Genomic DNA, 23,500 nt, shown 5'->3' on the forward strand with positions numbered 1-23,500 from the left:
TGCAGCAACAATCTTGCACTAATGTCAGTAAGGTCAAAAATTGATTGTGGACTTTAGAAAGGGGAAGACGAGGGCACACATACCAGCCCTCATCGAGGGATCAGTAGTGGAAAGGATATGCAATTTCAAGTTCCCGGGTGTCAACATTTCTGAGGATCTATCCTGGCCCAGTATATCGATACAGTTACAAAGAAGGCACAACAGTATCTATATTTCTTTCAGAGTATGAGGAGATTTTATATGTTACTGAAGACATTCACAAATTTCTACTGATAAAACCATAAGATTTAAGTGCAGATTTAGGTCATTTGTCCCATTGAGTCTACTCCACCACTTCATCATAACTGATCCATTATTTCTCGCAGCCCCAATCTCCTGTCTTCCCTCTGTATCCCTTCATGCTCTGACCAATCAAGAATCTATCAACCTCTGCCTTAAATATACCCAATGACTTGGCCTCCACAGCTTTCTGTGTCAACAAATTCCACAGATTCCCTACTCTCTGTCTAAAGAAATCCCTCCTCATCTTCATTCTAAAAGGCCACCCCTCTATCCTGAGGCTGTGTCTTCTGGTCTTAGACACTTCCACCGTAGGAAACGTACCATGAAGAGCATTCTAACGGGCTGCATCACCGACTGGTTTGGGGGCAAAGGCCACTATACAGGATCAAAATAAGCTACAGAGAGTTATAAATTTAGTCAGCTCCATCATGGGCACTAGCCTCCCCAGCATTCAGGACATCTTCAAGGAGCGATGCCTCAAAAAGGTGGCATCCCTCATTATGGACCCCCATCACACAGGGCATGCCCTCTTCTCATTCATACCATCAAGCAGGAGGCACAGGAGCCTGAAGGCACACACTCAATGATTCAGAAATAGCTTCTTTCTCTCTGCCATCAGATCTCTGAAAGGGCATTGAACCTGTGAACACAATCTCATTAATATTTTCTTTGTGCACTATTTATTTAATTGTGTGTGTGTGTGTGTGTGTGTGTGTGTGTGTGTGTGTGTGTGTGTGTGTGTGTGTGTGTGTGTGTGTGTGTGTGTGTGTATGTGTGTGTGGTACTTACAGTTTTACATATATGGAAATTGTATATATAGTAATTTACAGTTTATTTAATATTGTGTATTGCAGTGTACTGCTGCCACATAACAAGGACATTCATGATATATGCCAGTGATGTTCAATCTGATTCTGGTTCTAATTCTGATTCTGTTTCTGACTTTGCAGCTGTGACATGCTCAGTTCCACCACAGATTTCAAATGGAAAAATGGAAGGAACAAATTTTGACTGGGGGTCAAGCATTACCTACAGCTGCTCTCCAGGATATGAGTTGTCTTTTCCTGCAATCCTCAACTGCGTTGGCAACGGAACGTGGACGGGAGACGTGCCACAGTGCTTGCGTAAGTAGGCAATGAGTTTATCAGGAAGTAAAGACCACATGAGGTAACTGAAGGAAAACACTGCTGATGCTGGAAATTGGAAACATCATACAAGAGGGTAAAACTTTAAGGAGGAGGGGCATGTCAGAGGTATTTTTTTATTTATGCAAAGAGTGGTATCTGTGTGGAACATGCTGCCAGGGGTGGTGGTAGAGGCAGATACATTAAGGATATTTAAGAGACTCTTAAATGGACATGAACGTAAGAAAAAATGAGGTCAATGGATGAGGGAAGGGTTAGATTGATCTAAAAAGTTTGTGTACCTGCCTGTACAGTGTTGTACTGCTCTATGTTCTAAAAGCAGAAAATGCTGGAAGTACACAGCAGGCCAGGCACCAAGTGTAAAGCACTAAATAAAAAATGCAAACGAGTTGTGTGATTTCTTGAAATATTGTTCGGATCCTTGGATAGAGGGAACTGATCGGTAAAAGGACAAGAGGTGCCTCTTTTCTTTCCCCAAAATTACAAAAAGTTTATTCACACAAACACAAACATCAAGTATTTACAAGGCAGTGAACAACTTCAAATTAAAAGATGATTCTTACTGTCTATAAAACAAGCAAGTTTCTGGGGCCCCACCATTCCCAGAAATACCCAGTATACCCATTGTGACCACATGCTTCCTCTCCAGGGACACCCTGAAAGGGGAGCAGGCAGTCAGCCTGGGCAGAACCCTTGACTGCTTGCCCTCTGGACCTGTAAGTGGCCATCTTGGGCAGGTCCTGGAGCAAGCCCACAAGTCGATCCTCTGAGCAACCCATCACCCCTCTCTCCATACCGGATGCTCATATCTCAAGAGCGTGAGGCTGAAGTGCAACCAAAATCTGAGGAACGGCCCCTTCACGTATTCAGCTAGGCATTGCAACCTCTCATAGCTGTTGCATCTCTAGCAGTACTTGGGAAAGAAGGAAGGGGAGTGGTTGGTGAAGATAAAAATTAAACCATGGAGTCATGGAGGGAATCGTCCAGTTGGCATGCTGATTGATGGGGAAGCAAAGCACTTTATTTCTGGTGGAACCTCCCGGAAGGTAGCAGACATTATGGAGGATGATGTGTTAAATGTGGATGCTACTGGGCTGTAAGGTGAGGCCAGAGGGAATGGTATCCTAGTAGAAGAGACCAGAAGTATGGGCAATAGAGGTGACACGGGGAAGAGCCTTGTCAGCTAAGGCAAAAGGGAGGCCAAGGAAAAAGAAAGTCAACAGATATGACATTCAGAATTTCCAGCAACTGCTGTGTTCTGCGTTTCATAGTTCAAATATCTACTTCTGATTCTCTAACTCACTTCAATCATCATTAATTAGATGGCATTGAAAAAAATTATGTTACCTGGTTTCCACCTGGTCACAAATATTATCCCTTTTCTCATCCCCACCCCTGTTAAAACTTAATTTCTCATTTTCCTACTTCTAATAACGGGTGACTTACCCAAAACATTGACTTTGTTTCCATCTCCATGTATAATGAAATAGTTAGTGAAATCTTTTATGACATCCTTAAAGTTGTTATAGCCGGGGGTGGTAATAGGGATAAGCTCCAACTACCTATCAAATGCGCCCAATGGTGTACGACTTAAGGAACCTCTAACAACTAAGTCCAGCTCTTGGCCTTCAAATATGGCTTAGCTACTAACCCTGCATAACCATTTTGAGTGACAGGAGAAGGGACAAAGACAAATTACTGGTGCCTTAAAACCAGGGGCAGATGGGGCTTGTCAACCACGGTTGGCAGCTCGCTTAGGAGAAGGAAAGCTCTTATCTCAAACCTCCGCTTCCTTGCAGCTACACCCACTCATGGGGAAGGCTTTGGGAGTAAACCCTGAGGGAAAAATCAGGAGCTGGAGTTCCTAAGGCACTCCTATTTTCAGTTCAATGCTGTCTGGCAACTCCTGCAATGCTCCTGTGCCAAACTGCACTGGTCTCTGCAATTCCTTCAGGTTTATCAGCTGCATGGAGGGGTTGTGCTTGCTCCATATTGTACTGCCCTTGTGTATCTACAGTAGAGAGCTAAGATGCAGCATCCGTGGTCGACCCTGACCAACAGAGGCCTCTGATTTTCTGGCATCAAACTTTATTAAAGGGCTTAGTCAAAATACAGCTATGGGACTCAGATAAAGATATTCCATTCTGAGTATAAACATTTTCAATAGCTCAAAGGTTCCATTTAATATCAAAGAATGTATGCAATATACAACCTGAAATTCTTTCTCTTCACAGACATCCACAAAACAGAAGAAAACCCCAAAGAACAAATGACTAAAAAATACTAGGACCCGAAAGTCCCTCGTTCTGTTATCACCAACATTACACTACACTGTACACACTTTAAACAACTTTTTATAAAGCCATTTATGTTATAAGAACAAGCTGCTATTCATGTATTTATGCACATTTTATCCCATGTCCATTCTTTAATCTCTAACTTTAATATATTTTTAGATTCTTTACAAAATTGTCGAATGTCCTTGTTTGTGTTGCATGTCATGCCAACACACCACAGCAAGTTGCTAATACATGCAAATGTATTCGGTGAATAAAGTTAATCCTGATCTTTGACCCTCGAAAAGGGGGCAGGTGGGACTAGCTCACTGGGCAGCAGTGCTGGCACCTGAAGGGCCTGTCACCATGACGCTCCACGACTCTGTCCAACAGATGCTATGAGTTAAAATTAAGCAACTTTCTTTTTTGTACACTTCACAGCAAAATTTTGTGGAGACCCTGGGGTGCCGGCGCGAGGCAGGAGAGAGGGGAAGAGCTTCATCTACCAGTCAGAGGTTTCATTCAGCTGCAGCTCTCCTTTGATATTAGTGGGTTCAAGCACTAGGATTTGCCAGGCTGATGGGACTTGGAGTGGATCACAGCCTCGCTGTATAGGTACTGAAAAGAAAGCCTACTCACCAGACTATTAATTTAATCAAACCTGCTGTGATTAATTTGATTAATTCATCATAATCCTATAAGAGATGATTTTCAATTTTAAATAACATTGTGGTCAATTATGTTTAGTCATTAAAATATATTAGGATGTAATTGGGAGAGTTGACCTCTCCCATTCATATATCTTTACATTCCTTTGGAACTGTAACTGGTTTTTGTATTCTCCACTCTTGGGCTTGCTCTAGGTACTTTCCTTGCTATTGTCAAAGAAGCAGTTCTGGTTATCAACCTACAGGTGCCCAGAATAAGCTTGAAAGAGTGCAGAGAAAATTTACCAGAATTGCTGGGACTTGAGCACCTGAGTCAAAGAGAAAGGTTGAATAAGTTAGGACTTATATTCCTTGGAGTGCAGGAGAATGAGGGGAGATCTTTTAGAGATGTGCAAAATGATGAGATAGATAGTACGAAAGCATTCAAGCGTTTTCCCCCAGGATAGGTGAGGCTAGATCTAGAGGTCTTAGGTTTAGGGTGAGAGATGACATATTTGATGGGAATCTGAGGGGAAATGTCTTCACTTTGAAGGTGGTTTGAGTGTGGAGCAAGCAGACAGCAGAAGTGGAAGGTGTGGGTTCAAATGCAGCATTTAAAAGAAGTTTGGTTAGGTATATGGATGTGAGAAGTTTGGATGGATATGGTCCTGGTGCAAGATCTGGCAGAAGACCAGATCAGTAAGGACTAGTTGGGCTGAAGTACCAACTCTGTACTGTAGTACTCTATGAAACGAAGGAAGCCATAAAATGCCTGTACCTCATTTCACAGGTAATTGCAGCCGGCTTTTGGCCCAAACTCTGATGTGGGCTGCCTTTGCAATTGAGCAAGGATGGATAAAGATATCTGTTCCCATTAAGACCAATAATAGTCATTATACTGTGCACCAGTGATAGGTCGTACTTGAGTTCTCAGCTGTGGGACATGACCAGCTCTGAGATGTTGTGCTTCTCACGAGTCACCACTTTGGAAGAGGGATACAGTGCAGAAGATAAAGTAAAATGAGTAAGTTTGAGGTGGAGAATAAATTTACATTAATTCATTAATTTTTGAAAATTAAAATCAAGGCATACTATTTTCTCTAGGTCTTTGAGTGTGTTGGTAATAGAGATAGGGTGGTGAAGAAGGTAATTGGCATGCTAGTATTCATCAGTCAGGGCATCAAGTTTAGGAGTTGGGACATTATGATGCAGTTGCACAAGACATTGATAAGTCTGCACTTAGTGTATTATGCACAGTCTTGGACATCCCCTTCCAGGAAAGACATCATTAAGGTGGAAAGGATGCAGAGAAGAGTTACAAGGATGTTGCCAGGACTTGAGAGCCTGAATTATAGGGAGAGGTTGGGCAGGCTAGGACTGTCTTCCTAGGAATGTAGGATATCGAAGAGAGATCTTACAGGGGTGTATACAAACATGAGGAGAATAGATTCAGTGAGTTCTTTTTGCGCAGGGAAGGGTATCAAAAACTATGCATAAGCTTAAGGTGAGACGTGAGAGATTTAAAAGAGAACTGAGAATCATCTTCTTCATACACAGGAAATATGAAATGAGCTGGCAGAGAGTGTGGTTGACGTAGGGACAATAAAGGGGCAGCACTAGCATAGTGGTTAGCACAGCGCTTTACAGTACCAGCAACCTGGGTTCAATTCCTGCCATTGCCTGTAAGGAGTCTGTACGTTCTCTCCGCGTTCCTCCCACAATCCAAAGACGTACTGACTGGTAAGTTAATTGGTCGTTGTAAATTGTCCAATGCTTAGGCTAGGATTAAATTGGGGGATTGCTGTGCAGCGCAGGCTTGTAGGGCGGGAAGTTCCTATTCCATGCTGTATCTCAATAAATTTAAAAAATAACATTTAGAAGACCTTTGGATAAGTACTTGATAGAAGGAGTTTAGAGAGCTTTGGGACCAGCTTGATGAACAACATGGCCAGCATAGTTGAGTTGGACTCTTTCCATGTTATATTACTTTATGACTCAATGTATAAATATTTAAATTGTTGTCTTGCAACAAGCATTGACTCTTTACTTCTTTATTTCTACTTAAAATTTATACTGTATGAGTTGCATGTGATGGCAATACAAATATTAAATAAATCTTTTTCATTCAGAGCCATCACATACAACATGTGAAAACCCAGGAACACCACTACATGGAACACAGAATAATACATTTGGTTATATGGTGAGTAATATATTGAAATTAAAATCCATTTCTCATTAAATTTATTACAAAGGTAAATAAAATTAAAGGATGGTTTCTCCATTTTTGAAGTCTTTGTTCTCATTTTTGTTGCTAAACATTGCTGTGATAATCATCTCCACTTCATTATTACTTATCACAGATATCTGGTTTGTTGAGAGTGCAATGAGTTCAGAAATTTAAGTGGCCAATAAAAACTTAATTGAACTTTGACAAATACAAATCTCTTTGACCCACGACCATCAGGAAGGAGGTGCATGAGCTTTAGGATGAGGACTGCTCGACTGGGTAATACCTTCTTCCCCCAGGCAGTGACCCTGCCACCACCAAGGTCTCATCACTAACTGTTCACAATTTACCGTCATGTTTACTGCGCTGTGTACTACATGCATTAGGGATTATATTTTATTATCTTATTTGTGATCTGTGTGATACAGTGCCTTGAATAAGTATTCAGTCCCCACAACTATTTTCACACTTTACTGTCTCATTTTCTAAATTTAAAATATTTTGCAGTAGGTTTTTCTTTGGGTTAATCTTCAAGATCTGTGCCTCACCCTCTTCACCATCTGAAAGTTTACATCAAGTGGAAATATATATTTCAATTCTTCGCTGTGAAATTTCTGATCTAATTTGAACTACCTTCTCTTGATCCCTTAATTAATACACCCAGTGTTAACCATGCCCAAGGGGGTAGGTAAGCCATAAATCACTGATGATATCAGGCAGAATTGGCAATCAAACTACAAGACAGTAAGGCCACAAGATGTGGGAGCTGAATTAGGCTATTTGGTCCATCGAGTCTGCTCCACTATTTCATCATGGTTGATTTATTATTCCTCTTAATTCCATTCTCCTGCCTTCCCCCCATAACCTTTGACATCCTTAATAATTAAGAACTTGTCAAACCGTGCCTTAAGTATACCTAAATGACTTGGCCTCCACAGCTGTCCATGGCAATAAATTCCACCCCCTGGCTAAAAGAAAATCCTTCTCATTTCAGTCCTAATGGGACATCCTTGCATTCTGGTCCAAGACTCCCCTGTGCAGGAAACATCCTCTCCATATCCACTCTTTCCAGTCCTTTCAATATTCAATAGTTTTCAATGAGATCTCCCTCATTGTTCAGAACGCCAGTGAGCACAGGCAAAGAACCATCAAATGCTCCTCATACATTAACCTTTTCATTTGTGGAATAATTTTTATGAACCTCTTCTGCACCCTCTCAAAAGCCAGCACATACTTTTTTAGATAAGGGGTCCAAAACGGCTTGCAATACTCCAAGTGCGGTCTGACCGATACCGTATAAAACCTCAGTGGAATCAGTTCTCAGCTTAAATTTCACACAAAGAAATAATTTTTTATTATAAAGCATTCAGATAGAACTGAAGATACTGGCAAAATCTGAAACAAAATCAGAATGTACTGGAGATATTAAGTAAGTTAAGCAGCCTCTATAGTAAGGAAAAAAGCAGGATTAAGTTTTCAGGCTTCCTGATCTGCTCAATGTCTCCTCCAATTTCTGAAGTTATTTTCACCTATTTTTCAAAGTTCCCTTATTACAATAGGATAATTTAATAATGGTTAAATTAATGATGAACATTATCACTGTCAATGTTTGAAACTGTAGCAGATTACTTAGTTTAACCAAAAAGATCTTTTTCAGGTCATCTATTCTGTTTTTAAATTAAAAAAATTATAATGCAGCAGTGCAGATAGAGAAATTAAAATTATTGTAAAGTTGTTTGATACTTTAAGTGATAAGGTGACATACTTTAGATGTACAAGATGACAAGAGGCATTAAACGAGTGGATAGCTAGATTTTTTTCCCCCGGGGTGGGGGGAATATCAGAGATAGTTTGTTGTTTACACACAAAGTGGTAAGTGCACAGAAGGTGCTTCTAGGAGTGCCATGCTCTCTTCTTGCTGCGCTATCAGGAAGGAGGTATCAGGAGCCTCAGGACCCAGGCCACCAGGTCCAGGAACAGTCATTACCCCTCAATCATTAACCCCTTGAACCAGAGGGGATGGACTTCACTCAGCTTCACTCACTCCTTCACTGAAATGTTCCCACAACCTATGGTCTCATTTAAACAACTCTTTATCTCATGTTCTCAATATTTATTGCTCGCTTGCTTGCTTGCTTATTTATCTATCTATCTATTTATTTATTGATTGATTGATTGCTATTTATTTTTTTCTTTCTTTTTGTTTTTGGACAGTTTGTTGTCATTTTCACATTGGTTGTCTGTCCATTCTGTTGGGTATGGTCTTTCATTGATTCTGCTGTGTTTCTCGTATTAACTATGAATGCCCAGAAGAAACTGAATCTCGGGGTTGTTTATGATGACATGTATTTACTTTGATAATAAATTTTCTTTGAATTTTGAAGGATTAGATAATCTTGGAGTAAGATGAAGTATCAGCACATCATGGGCCTAAGAGCCTGTGCTGTGCTGTACTGCTGAATGTTCTATGTTATGTTCTATTATTTAATAATTACATATATATTTAAATTATATTGCACTGTTGCCCAGATTATTCTGACCTGTTCTTCTCGGAATATAATTGATAGAAAAATGTAAAGGTGAAATATGTCAAAAAGACTTCTTTGTGTTGGTTTGAGAAAAGCCAAAGTGCTAAAAGAACAAGCACGATATTTTAGTGTTCATTAAAAGACCTAAAGTAATATTTTATACTTATCATTAGTCCCTAAAAAGACAATAGCCTACATAATTAGCTTAATTCAATTAACCACCTCGAAATACTTGCTTTTGCTGAGTTAGCAGCTGAAGGATATATCTCAACTGATCACCTTTCAGTCTGCCACCACATAAAAGGTAGTCATATTTTATGGCATTACACTGCAATTTGATTATAGTGCCAGATTTAGAATCTGTAGGTAACGATCTTCTCAATTGCATAAAGACTAATTTGTGCCGGGTGATTTGGAGCACTTTTCACTGGAGGGTAATGCATAGCATGCCTGTGACTAGCAATCATTTGGAAATTGCACTCTGCATCAGCAACTTTTTTAGAGATATTTTGTGAAAATAATTGAAAGGAAATCAAGAACTTTCATCAAATACCACTCTATGTAAATGTAAACCACTTCATTTCACCATTTATTTTCCCAGAATATGAGAAATCCACATTTATTGAGCATAAATCATAGTTGGAAAAGGGGGCAATCGTTCATAAGATCTGAGCATTGTCTTATTTCAATTAGCATTATGTTAGTCGCATTTGTTTTGTATGGTAAGCATTATGCTCTTTACCTATAATGACTGCAGCACTAAAGCAGAGTAGACAATTACCCACGTATGAATGCTTTGGCACTTTTTTTTGCCTTCTCACTAGTTACTGGGTACTGATGGGGAATGGGTATCATTGATCACTTTCCATCAGTAAGTTTTGACATCGTGTGAGGCCAACAAAACACAGGAAGCTGTGGGCCTTGTCAATTTCACATGACAAAAATTATAGCTTGAAAGAGTTTTTGAAGGTCAAGCGGGATCTTTGTAGAAGGGCATTTAAAATACAAGTTGACCTACATTTTGATTTGAATTGTTGAAAATTTGCATTTAGGAAATAGGCATGTCACCTGTGGAAGGGAAGTGCACATTAATATGGCAATATTTTCAGAAAGCTGTAATCATGTTTCAGAACTTTAGATCACAAATGCAGAACTCTGTGTTCATCATCATTACGTGCTGCTTCATACGACATGGGTGATCATGGTCCAAGACCGTGATTGTTCTTAGCAAATTTTTTCTGCAGAAGTGGTTTTTCATCGGCTACTTCTGGGCAGTGTTCCCAGGCATTATCAGAGATGGTCTTGTCTGGCATAAGTGATCGCATTAGCAGGACCGGTGATGTGCACCAGCTGCTCATATGACTATCCACCACCTGCTGCCGTGCCTTCACATGCCCCTGATCACGGGTGGGGGGGGGCCAAGCAGGTTTTATGTCTTACCCAAGGACAACCTGCAGGTTAGCAGAGGGAAGGAGTGCCTTACACCACCTTCGGCAGAGTCGCATATCTACCCCGTCATCAGTTGTTGATACATTATCAAATTTGAGCAATCCAGCAGTCCTCTTTGTAAATTCTGGAGTACTATTTGCCATCTGCAAAAGCATTACGTTCAGGGCTCTGCTGTTACCATTTCATTATTCACTGTGTTTGTTATTCTAGAAATGTAATTTTTGTTCATTTCTTTTTTCCCACCAGTAGAATTTATGCGGTCTGTATTGATGTTTCCCCCACTGAACTCCATCCTGGTACTTATCCCTGCAAATGGAACAAGTGCTACACGTGCCCCTACATCTCCTCCCTCATTACTATTCTGGGCCCCAAACAGTCATCTGCAAACTTGGCAACAAAGCCATCTATTCCATCATCTAAATTACTGATATACAGCATAAAAAGAAGCTGTCTCAACACTGACCCCTGTGGAAAGCCAAACTGACAGCCAAGCAGAAAAGGATCCTTTTATTCCCAGTCGCTGCCTCCTACCAATCTGCTAATGCTTTAACTGTGCCTGTAACTTTCCTGTAATACCATGTGTTCTTAATTTGCTAAGCAGCCTCATGTGTGGCACCTTGTCAAAGGCCTTCTTAAAGTCCAAATATACAACAACCACTGCATCCCCTTTATCTATCCTACTTGTAATCTCCTCAAAGAACAGGTTCATCAGGAAGGATTTTCTCTAAAAGAAACCATGCCAACTTTGTATTATCTTGCCCTGTGTCACCAAGTACTCCATCACCTCATCCTTAACAATTGATTCTAACATCTTTGCAACCACTAAGGTCAGGCTAACTGGTCTATAATTTCTTTTCTGCTGACTTCCTCCTTTCTTAACAAGTGGAGTGACATTTGCAGTTTTCCAGTTCTCTGGCATCATGCCAGAGTCCAATGATTTTTGAAAGGTCATTATTGATGCCTCCACAATTTCTACTGCTACCTCTTTCAGAACCCTAGGGTACAGTTGATCTGGTCTGGGTGACTTATGTACCTTAGATCTTTCAGCTTTGAGCATCTTCTCCCTTGTAATAGTAACTGCACTCACTTCTCTTCCCTCACACCCTTCAACATCTGGCACACTGCTAGTGTCTTCCACAGTGAAGACTGATGTAAAATGCTCACTTTATTCATCTGCCATCTCCTTGTCCCCTGTAATTATTTCTCTGGGCTCATGTTCTAGTGGTCCTATATGCACTCTCATCTCTCTTCTAGTTTTTACATGTTTGATAAAAGCCTTTACTATCCACTTTGATATTGTTTGCTAGCTTGCTTACATATTTCATCTTTTCCCTTCTAATGATTCTTTTAGTTGCTCTCTGTAAGTTTTTGAAAGCTTCCCAATCCTCTCTTTTTCCACTAATTTTTGCTTTGTTGTATGCCCTCTCTCTTCTTTTTGCATTAACCTTGACTTCCCTTGTCAGCCACAGTTGTACTATTTTGCTATTTGCGTATTTCTTTGTTTTTGGAATACATCTATCCTGCACCTTCCTCTTTTTCCCCCAGAAACTGATGCCATTCCTACTCTTTTGTCATTCCTGCCAGCATTTCCTTCCAATTTACTTTGGTCAAGTCCTCTTTCATACTACTGTAATTTCCTATACTCCATTGAAATACTGCCACCTCAGACTTTACTTTCTTCCTATCAACTTTCAAGTTGAACTCAATCATATTGTGATCACTGCCTCCTAAGGGTTCTTTTACCTTAAGCACCTTCAGTTCATTATATAACACCCAATCTAGTATAGCTGATCCCCTTGTAAGCTCAATGACAAACTACTCTAAAAAGCTATCGCGTAGGCATTCAACAAATTCACTCTCTTGATATCCATTGCCAACCTGATTTTGTCAACTGATCTGCATGTTAAAATCTCCCATGATGATTATAACTTTGCCTTTTCTGTTTCCTGTTGTAATCTGTGGTCCACATCCTAGCTACTGTTGGGAGGCCTGTATATAACTGCCAGAAGGGTTCTATTACCCTTTTACCCTTAATTCAACCCTCAAGGATTGAACATCTTCCGATCCCATGTCACATCTTTCTACTGATTTGATGCCATTCTCTACCAGCAGAGCCATGCCACCCCCTCTGCCCATCTTCGTCAACTTCATGACTTTCAGGTTGTTCCATCCCATAACTGCATTCCTTCCTTATCTACATCCATCCATTTGTCTTTTGAGGCTTCTATACCAGCTCCCCCCACCCCATCACAGCTGTGTCCTGTTTCTCTCTGTTGTCAAAATCACCATTAACACCCTGCCATAAACACACTGCTACATAACACATACACTTCTTGTAAACTCCATTCAGAACAGTAAAGCATTCTGGGATCACTTAGGTTCCATTTTGTCACATTGCATTTTACAAAAGTTATAAATTTGTAAAGACTTCAAGGTTACAGATGTTTCCACACACTCCATATCATTATGATCAGGATCCGATTGTGATTTTAAAATTCTATTGCTGATGTGTTCATAATTGTAAGAATGAAAAGTGGAATAAGGAATCATGCTGTCTAATGTTCTACATTCCTATCAGTCAATTCAAAACAGCTGGGAGGTCACTGTAACCTCATTTATCTCACTGAATAGTGCTTAGTGCTTATGTCATAGGATTAAAATATTTCTGACTGAAACAGAATAGATCTTTCAATAATAATATAAACAATTTATAAGTTAATCAAAGGACGATGGATGTCTATGTTCTAGTGTTTTCTACACTGATTATGAGATAATTTGTTGTTCAACATTCTATTATGATTTAATTGGCTTCATAATGATAATTCTAGCAATCCAGAAGTACTGACAGAATTCGCAGCAGGCTCTGAGTTGAGCCAAGCAGGGAAAATTTAGGAAATTCATTCCTCTGTCTGAAGACACACAAAACTCAATGTAATTTTCAGTATTCAGAATAACTCTTTTCAACAGAGGGATATCAAGAAAATAAAAGAACACACAGTTTTGTATTAAGATTGCAAGCATTTGCTGGTCCTCCACAGAAAGGAAAGGAATCTGATAGCTAACCTGACCTCACGCTTGGAATCTACATTTAAAGCCTTTCATTCTTCACAACCAACCTTTCCTCATTCTGCTGAAATCAAAACCCATTATCTTAAATGCATTTTAAAATGAAGCTCCAACTTTCACATTTTTGTAGAATAAAGCACAATGCTGCCTAAATCTGTTGTAACTACCAGAAGCCTTCAAGTTCAGGATAAATACTTGGACTTTCCTTTAATCTGTTTCCATCACTTCTCTATAACTCATCATGTAAGGTCAGTGTGAATTATGGCTTCTCGCTCTTAAAGTGAAAAAAGTACAGAACACCTGATGGATAACACAGAGCCTTAAATTACTGAATGTACATTGTGCCAAGATTCAAAGTGACTCATACTCAGTGACCACATTACTTGGAACCTCCTGTACCTAAAAATGTGGCCTCTGAATGTTTGTACATAGTCTTCCGCTGCTGTAGCCCTCCACTTCGAGGTACAATATGTTGTGCATTTAGAGATCACGCCACTGTTGTTACGTGTACTTAATTGAGTTACTGTTACCTTCCTGTCAACTTGGCCATTCTCCTCTGACCTCTCTCATTAACAAGGCGTTTTTGTCATCAGAACTGTTGCTCACTGGATGTTTTATTTTCTTCTTTCTTGCACCATTCTCTCCAAACTCTAGAGACTGTTGTGCGTGAAAATCCCTGAAGATCAGCAGTTTCTCAGATACTCAAGCCACCTTGTATGGCACCAGCTATCATTCCACGGTCAGAAAGACACTTAGATCTCTTCCACATTCCGATGTTTGGTCTGAACAACAACTGAACCTCTTGACCATGTCTGCATGCTTTTACGCATTGAGTTGCTGCAACATGATTGGCTGGTTAGATATCTGCATCAACCTTGCAGGTGTACCTCATAAAGTGTCACTGAGTGTATGCCAGATGAAAACTGCCAACAATGTCATATGATTCTGGACACTCTACTCAATTAACTGTGTTGTATCCATTCCCTAAATGCCAGTTTTCAGGAGGAGTCATCATTTTGAATTTTTCAAATGGATCTCTCACCACAATCTGTAATGCCCTGTTCTCATATTGCTCTCAGGTTGTAATAGTAAAATTGCAATAACTAATATCAGTTCTTCAACATTTTTTGCTTTCTTTTTGCAGGTGGGAAGTGTAATCCAGTTTCACTGTAAGAAAGGACATTTACTACAAGGATCTACCACTCGAATTTGCCTTTCCGATCTCACTTGGAGTGGAATTCAGCCTGAATGCATACGTACGTAAATTAAAGCAAAACTTTAGAACAGAGATGGATAACAAAGCAAAACTTAGGTTATGTCTTATGGCAACATTTCTTTGTGTCCATTGCAAATCAATTTCATTCATTTAAAATGTGGTTTTATTATTTATAAATGATGTTGTATTCAATTTAATTGAAAAATGCATTCTTAATCCATTTTAGACTCAATATAAAACATACAGAAATCAATTCTGAATATATTACCTGGAATGTTTTCTTATTATTCTGACAACTAGCCCTTGGGAAGTGTTCCAACAAAAGTTGCCTTTATCTAGCTGTGCTGATTTCCCTCATTACCTGGCTTCTTGGCCCTGGAAATTGGTCCAGTTTAGAGGTACACATTTTAAAAAGTTAGACCAGATTTGTGTATTTTCTTTTATTCAAAGTTTGTTTTACACAGTAGATATTGAAAGGTGTTTGAGCAAGGTTTTGTTTTTTTTCATATTGCTGTTATTCTATGGCCTCAACCCACCATTTTTATGGAGTCATAGAACAATACAACCCAATGAGTCTGTGCCAACCATAATGTCCATTTGCTTATCTAGTTAGTTCCAATTTCCTGTGTTCAGCCCAAACCCTCCAAGGCCTGCCTATTGTGACTGTGAACAAAGTCACCAGAGAGACACTGAAGCTGATGGATACAAAATATTTTTTTCAGCCAAACAAGCAGGAATAATACCAGAGGCACTCTTGGAAGCAGAGGCCTGCCTGACTCAATATTACGTGGCATTTTTATACACTAAAGAGCAGAAGTAACAGCTGGACAATTCTATAGTTACGATGTATCTACAGTGCTTCCTCTGAATTACATATAATTTTCAAACACCACGATCTTCACACCAACACTCCAGACACACAAAATGCATGTTAATCTCCACTGACTATGGGCTGCATTCATTCACATGCAGGCATCTGAGGTCAAATGGAGTGTTTCTTTGTTTGCAGTCGACTCCAGTCTGCAGTTCCAAGAACACCACTGTTCTGGGCTATATTTCAAATTTAATCTACAGTCCAAGTTCAGGACTGAAGACTGGTTGCAGTTGACATTTGCTATATACCATATCTCCAGAGTACACCCTAACACTGTCCCTCTAAGTACACACATGCTTCTTAAATGAGGTATTTGCCTCAAGCACCTCCTCTGGCAACTTATTCCATATTCTCACCACCCTCTACATGAAAAGGTTGGCCCTCAGGTTCTTTTTAAATTTCTCAAAACCTATGCCTTCTAGTTTTAGACTCCACTACTCTGCGGAAAATACTGACCATCCACTTTATCAAAGACTTTGATAAATATAAACTCTTCTATAAGGTTGCTGTTCATTCTCCTGCATTCCAAGGACTAAAGATCTCGCCTGGCCAGCTTCTCCCTCAATGGCAGGCCCTCCAGTCCTGACAAAATCGTTAGAGCTTTTCTGAACTCCTTCCTGTTTAATAGAATGTTTGCTACACAATAACAGTGTGACCAAAACTGTACTTAGTACTTCAAATGTGGCCTCATCAATGGCCACTGAACATATATTTGTCAAGTCAAGTCAAGTCAAGTCAAGTCACTTTTATTGTCATTTTGACCATAACTGCTGGTACAGTACATAGTAAAAATGAAACAACGTTTTTCAGGACCGTGGTGTTACATGACACATTACAAAAACTAGGCTGAACTGCGTAAAAAAAAACAACACAGAGAAAAAAAAAACACAACAACTACACTAGACTACCGACCTACCCAGGACTGCATAAAGTGCACAAAACAGTGCAGGCATTACAATAAATAATAAACAGGACAGTAGGGCAAGGTGTCAGGCCAGGCGCTGAGTATTGAGGAGTCTGATAGCTTGTGGGAAGAAACTGTTACATAGTCTGGTCGTAAGAGCCCGAATGCTTCGGAGCCTTTTCCCAGACGGCAGGAGGAAGAAGAGATTGTATGAGGGGTGCATGGGGTCCTTCATAATGCTGTTTCCTTTGTGGATGCAGTGTGTAGTGTAAATGTCCGTGATGGCGGGAAGAGAGACCCCGATCTTCTCAGCTGACCTCACTATCCGCTGCAGGGTCTTGCGATCCGAGACGGTGCAATTTCCAAACCAGGCAGCGATGCAGTTGCTGTAGTCTTCTGTTGCTGCAGCTCATCCACTATAAGGATCAGTGTGTTGCACATTCAGCAATGCTCTTCTGCACACCACTGTAGTTACTTGAGTTACTGTTGACTTCCTGTCAGCAAAAACCAATCTGGCCATTCCTTTCTGTCCTATCTCATTAACAGGGCCCACAGAATTGCTGCTTTCTGGATGATTTTTGTACACAATTCTCTGTAAATTCTAGAGATTGTTGTGCATGAAAACCTCAGGATATCTCACTTTCTGAGATATTCATACCACCCTATTTGGCACAAACAATCATTCCATGGTGAAGGGTGATTAGATCACATTTCTTCCCCACTCTGATGTCTGGTCTGAACAATAACTAAACCTGTGGATAATGTTGCTGTATCTTTATACATTCAGCCACTGCCACATGATTGGCTAATTAGAAATTTGCATTAATGAGCAGGTGTACAGGTGTATCTAATAAAGAGGCCATCGAGTGTACAGTTGCAACGTAATGTCTCAACTCTCATTCTCAGTGCCCTGACTGATGAACGCCAGCATGCTAAATGCCTTTTTACCAACTAATGCCACTTCAACAAGCTGTGCACTTGTACTCTATGTCCCTGTGTTCCATTGCACTCTCTACTGCCTGACCATTCACTGTGTTCTGCTTGACTTTCTAAGATCCATCATTCAAAGATTGAAAGAACATTTATAATTAAAGTGTATAGGCAATATACAACCCTGAGATTCATCTTCCCACAGACAACCACGAAACTAAGAAAACGGTGGAACGCACAAAAAAATCACGCAAACGGCAGAAAAACTCACAAAAGAACACAGCATAGAAAACACGGAGTCATTAAAAGGATCCAGGCACTCTCAATATAGTTCGGTTCAGTTCAATCTAGCGCTGCGTCACTCGCTATCCGCAGGTATCCTCAGCAAAATCACACAAAACAGCAATAAAAAAGAAGTACCAGAAATCAGAAAAATATCACAATCGGAAACACAGAGTCCAATACACAAACTGCATCGATTAAACCTTGCCCAAGACCCAGAACATCGAGCAAGAAGGAGAGAGAGAGACCACTCCAATGCAAGGATCCTCCTCCGGGAGCAGGGGACAAGATGGAGGGAGGGAGGGAGGGGAGAGAGAGAGAGAGAGAGAGAGAGAGAGACTGTCTCACATATCTGTATTAAAATCTATTTGCCACTCCTTGATTCACTTCCTTAACTGACTAAGATCCCCTTGTATCTACAATATACTTCTTCACTATCAGCAACATTACTTCATGTCATCCACACACTTGTGCATTTGCATCCATATCATGTACATAGATAACAAAGGATGGCAAACCACTAGTCAGAGGTGTCCATTCACAGTAAGAACCTTCAACCGCCACCCCTTGATTCCTACTTCTGAACCAATTTTGAATCCACCTCACTAGCTGTCATTGGATTCCATGGGGCCAAACTTTCCAAACCATCCTGCCAATTGGGACCTTGTCGAAGATCTAACAGATGTTCAAACCAGCAGCATCTACGGTACTACTCTCATCCACCCTATCAGGTTACTTCTTCAAAGAAAGTCTAAATATTTGTCAAACATGACTTCCCACAAATATAGCCCTGACAATCAGACTTTGTCTATCCAAATGTTGATAGATCCTGCCCCTCATAATTCTTTCTGGTAACCTGCCCACCACTGATTCCCTGGCTTTTCCTGGCTACCCTTCTTGAACAACAGAATGACATTCTTCACCTTCTGGCTGGTGGAAGAGAAATGCAGTGTATAAAATGACAGGAAACACCTGATTGTCAAAGCTGTATCCCATTTCTCCTCCATATTGAGAAGAAGACATAGTGTACAGTGACTACTCTGCAACAAGGATGAAGGCTAAATCCTTACTTCATCTTTTGGTAATAATGAAGCTTTTGGATAGTGACTGGAGGTTGTATTTGGAAAGGATAGGAATGTTCCTCATATGATGGTGCTAAGGGAAGGGAGCAGGATGAGTGGAACTCAGAGGTCAGAGGGGAAAACCAGAGTGGGCCATGACTGGACAAAGATTAATGTGGGGTTCCAAGGAGTGAATGGCCCTTTTTGAAAATAGTTGAGAAAGGAAAGGTATTGTGAGTTGTGTTACGTTGGTTTTTGCATATATTATAGAGTAATCCTGAGTACAAAGTCCTGAATGGAATGTTTCTTACCATCATAGGTCCTGTTTGGTTCCTTTCTTCATGTTGACTGCCTTTAATATCTTACATTCCTGGGAAGGAGTGACTACTGAATTTCTCTTTCTCCATACATGTTGCTGAGTATTTCCAGATTTTATGCTCTTCCAAATATTGTTTGTTTCTCACATTTGTTTCTGGGAAGAGAAATTTGTTTTTTTTTTAAATTTTCAGGTGAATGTTGGATGTTAGCTTACAGCAGAAGACACCTCTGCCTGAATTATATTCCTTTAACGAAACACACCATCTATTTATACCTAATAAAATTTCATCTGACTGTATTTTCATGGTCTTCTGCTGCTGTAGCCCTTTCACTTCAAGGTTCAGTGTCTTGTGCTTTCCAGGATGCTCCTTAACACACCACTGTTGTAATGCATGGTCACATGAGCTGTTGTCGCTCTCCTCTTAGCTTGAAACAGTCAGGCTTTTTTCTTCCTGACCTATTTTATTAACTGAACCTCTTGACCATGTCTCCATACTTTTATGCATTGAGTTGTTGCCACATAAATGGCCATTTTGATATTTGTACTGACAGGCAGGTGTACAGGTGTACCTAATAAAGTGGCCACTGAGTGTGTATTCAATAATTTACTTACTTGGAGACAGCGTACACTCCGTCCAGTGCATGGACGTAAGAAAAGTAAGTTGCTGAAACAGTACTAACTAGGCCAAAGTTGCCTCCTGTCCCTGCCACATGCCTGCTCTTGTCTGAACAACACACACAAAATGCTGGAGGAACTCAGCAGGCCAGGCAGTATCTATGGAAAAGAGTAAACAGTCAACATTTCAGGCCAAGGCCCTTCAGCAGGACTGGAGAAAAAAAGATGAGGAGAAGATTACAAAGGTGGGAGAAACACCAAATGATAGGTGATAGAGGGAGGGCTGAAGTAAAGAGCAGGGGAGTTGACTGGCAAAAGAGATACAGGGCTGGAGAAGGGGGGGATCTAATAGGACAGGACAGAGGAGAGTGGATCCATGGTCTTGTCTGCTCTGCTTGTGGAGGGCCAATTTCACAGTAAGAGGGTAAGGTGAAGTGAAGTCTCATCAACAAGTGGGCCAGCAGGAGACATTTAAAAACTGATAAAAATGGCATTAATAACTTAAGTTGATTAAAATGTTGACATTAAAAGTGGGTAATTAAAGGCACATTGAAATAAATGAAAGCATTTAAACTAAGAAGAATTCAAAATCAAAGTCACAAGAGATTCTGCAGATGCTGAATATCAAGAGTAACACGTACCAAATGAGGGAGGAACTTCTATCGAGGGGAATAACCAGTCGGTGTTTCCAGGCCAAGTCCCTGCACCAAGTCTGGAAAGGAAGGGGGCAGAAGCCAGCATAAGAAGGTGGGGGTAGGGGGGAATAGAGAGATGATACAAGATGGTAGGTGACTGGTGAGACCAGGTGAAAGGAAAGGTGGGTGGGTGGGGGAGGTTTGATGAAGAAAGAAGCTGGGAGATGATAAGTGGAAGAGGTAAAGGGCTGAAGATGGAGAAATCTACCAGGAGAGGGCAAGGAAGAACGGGAAGAGGGAGTGTAACCAGGGTGAGGTGATGCGCAGATGAGGAGAAGGGAAGGGGTGAGAGGGAAATCCGAGTGGGGACTGGAGAAAGGAACGGAGGGAGGGGGGAGAGATTAATGGAACTTAGAGAAAGTGGTTTAAGATGACCCAGACAGAATATAAATATGTTCATCATTTATAGTAGAGGAGGCCATGTACAAACTTATCAAAATGAGAACAATGAGAATAAGCTAAAATGTGTAGCCACAAGCATTCTTCAGGCAGACATTTTTAACTGACATCAATCAGGCTTTCAACAGATCCAACTGACATGCACAAACAGGTCCAGCTATGTGTGGCTTAATTACAAGGGAACGGCCAGCCAGCTGCAGCCAGTGCATTTTGAGCCATTATCTATAAGTATTATAACTGAGACTTTTTGCTGTTCCATTCCTTGCTCAAAGACGGTTCTCTTTTCTGCAGCACACAACTGCAAACAACCAGAGACTCCAGCTCATACCAATGTGGTTGGGATGGATCTTCCATCGCTGGGTTACGTCCTATTGTACACCTGTCAGCCTGGATTCTATTTAGCTGGAGGATCAGAACACAGGGCCTGCAGATCTGATGGGACCTGGACAGGAAAGGCACCCATCTGTCAAGGTACAAACAATTTTGAAAAGCCGCTTGTTTTCCGTGACCAATTGAGCACAGAAAGTTTAAAGCTTCTATTGAGTAACACACCTACAGATATTCCATACAGATTCAATTTACAGGAGATAAGAGGAGATCATTGCTATGTTACATTATGTTCAGTGTTAGTGTTATGCTCCAAATTGCCACCATTTCTTCTTTTATGCTTTTAGAAATAAAATTGTAGGATATTAAGTCCCATCAGAAAAATTTAGTCTCTTTAAGAGCTAAATATATACTTACAAATTATACTAAAGCAAACTTTAAAGAAAGAGCATCTTTGCTATGGAAAGCAGTTGCTCAGCACCAAGGAAATAACAAGAGTGATAGAAAACACAATAGACAGTTAGAACAGAGATGAGGAGGAATTTATTTAGCCAGAGTGTGGTGAATCTGATGGAATTCATTGCCACAGACAGCTGTGGAGGCCAAGTCATTTGGTACATTTCAAATGTAGTTTGATAGGTTCTTGATTAGGAGCGGCATCATAGGATTGACTGTTAGCTTCATTAAAAGGGAGTAGCAGGACTTATCTTACATTAGCCCCTGTCCTTTGTTTGTGATACAGGCAACACTATGAGCATTGGTGCCTACCATCCATTATAACTCCAATGACCATTGTTATAAGCAACTGATCATGGCAATACTATAAATCGGTTTGATGCATGAGCGTGGGTTGATATTGCATGTGGTAAGCTGAAGTTAACGCTACCCAATCAGCTCCTAAAGAGGAGTTGTAATGAGCTGGAGCAAGTGCTAGTAAATATAGTATGGAGGAGTCTGACCTAGGGTAAACTGAAGATTGGCATAACATGGGACAGTGTACAGTACTGTGCTGAAGTCTTAGGCCCATGTATAAAGCTCGGGTGTTGCCAAAATCTTTTGCACAGTTCTGTACTTGTCAACATAGAATGGAGAGTAAGTTTGTTAATCTGGCAGGAGTGAAGGGAATGGCAAGAATGGGAGAGGTGTGGGACATGTGGAATGCAGGGATGGGAAATGGTGCGGGTGCAGTCGGTTCTGCATTGAGGCACCAGGCAAGGTCATTTGATTCCAAACAATTGGCTTATTGATCTCTCTGCTGCTTCCTGATCCCTCAGCTTTCCCTTCCCCTTTTCCCAAACATGATTCTCCTCTCCCTGTACTCCCTTCCCACTTTCCTTCCACAATAGAGACCCATATCAGAATCAGGTTTATCATCACTCACATATGTCATGAAATTTATTCTTTTTTACGGCACCAGTACAGTGCAACACATAAAATTACTTCAGTACTGTGCAAGTCTTAGGCACACTGGCTATATATATGTGCCTAAGACCCTTGCATTGTACTCTAGATAGTAATGCTGTTAGGTACCATATATTGCATCTATTTTTACTTTTTAATTGAATGAACCTCCTTCATATGGCAACAGATTTTTGACTTTCTTCCTGCCCTTATATCGATGTAAAATCCAGCACAACCTGCAGAATTTCACCAGACACGAGGGTGAGCTTTTACAGCAGAGTCATCATTTGTGTAATCATCGTGGGCTTCCCTGCCTTTTTCACAAGAATGACACGAAGGCAACTTCTCACGAGAAAGCTCGAAGTGGCTAGATCACGTCATTTGAGTGGCACATCTACATTTCTGCACGTTTTTCACAGTTACCTTCTCTAACTTAAGTGGAAAATCTGAAATAACTCCTGATGTAGACACTTGCCCAGCTTCACTCGGATCCCTCTGATCTCCTGCTGAAGTATAAATGAACAAACTGGTGATCTTCCATGGAATATGTTGATGATTGCATGAATGTTTCTGTCAATAATGTACTTCATACCTTTATTGTTATTTTCATAGCCGGTTCAAAAAAATCGGAGAAAAGCAACAGACCCTCAATTGGAACGCCAAGCCCCAAACTAAGTGGTAGGTTGATTTCAATAAAAATTAACATATTCAGCTGCCTCATGAGACATCGACAACAGGCTCTTCTGTATGTAGTTTAGGTATCAAGTTATTTAATTAAAAATTCATCTCGGCTTGACCTTTTACACACCCTAGTGTACAGCAACATCATATTGAGCTTGACCTCTGCAATTTCT

General features: G+C 40.5%; 1 protein-coding gene across 1 annotated transcript in view; it reads left to right on the forward strand.

Moving 5' to 3' along the window:
• csmd3b (CUB and Sushi multiple domains 3b) overlaps positions 1 to 23,500 on the forward strand; it is a 2,154,916-nt gene that overhangs the window by 2,097,066 nt on the left and 34,350 nt on the right. Inside the window, exons 60-65 of the mRNA XM_073038951.1 lie at positions 1,233 to 1,406; positions 4,145 to 4,318; positions 6,480 to 6,553; positions 14,768 to 14,879; positions 21,210 to 21,389; positions 23,259 to 23,324. Of these exons, the coding sequence (XP_072895052.1) occupies positions 1,233 to 1,406; positions 4,145 to 4,318; positions 6,480 to 6,553; positions 14,768 to 14,879; positions 21,210 to 21,389; positions 23,259 to 23,324 (780 nt within the window). The remainder of the gene's footprint in view (positions 1 to 1,232; positions 1,407 to 4,144; positions 4,319 to 6,479; positions 6,554 to 14,767; positions 14,880 to 21,209; positions 21,390 to 23,258; positions 23,325 to 23,500) is intronic.

The sequence above is a fragment of the Hemitrygon akajei genome, chromosome 1 (genome assembly GCF_048418815.1).
Source record: "Hemitrygon akajei chromosome 1, sHemAka1.3, whole genome shotgun sequence".
In the NCBI taxonomy this organism is placed as follows: Eukaryota; Metazoa; Chordata; class Chondrichthyes; order Myliobatiformes; family Dasyatidae; genus Hemitrygon; species Hemitrygon akajei.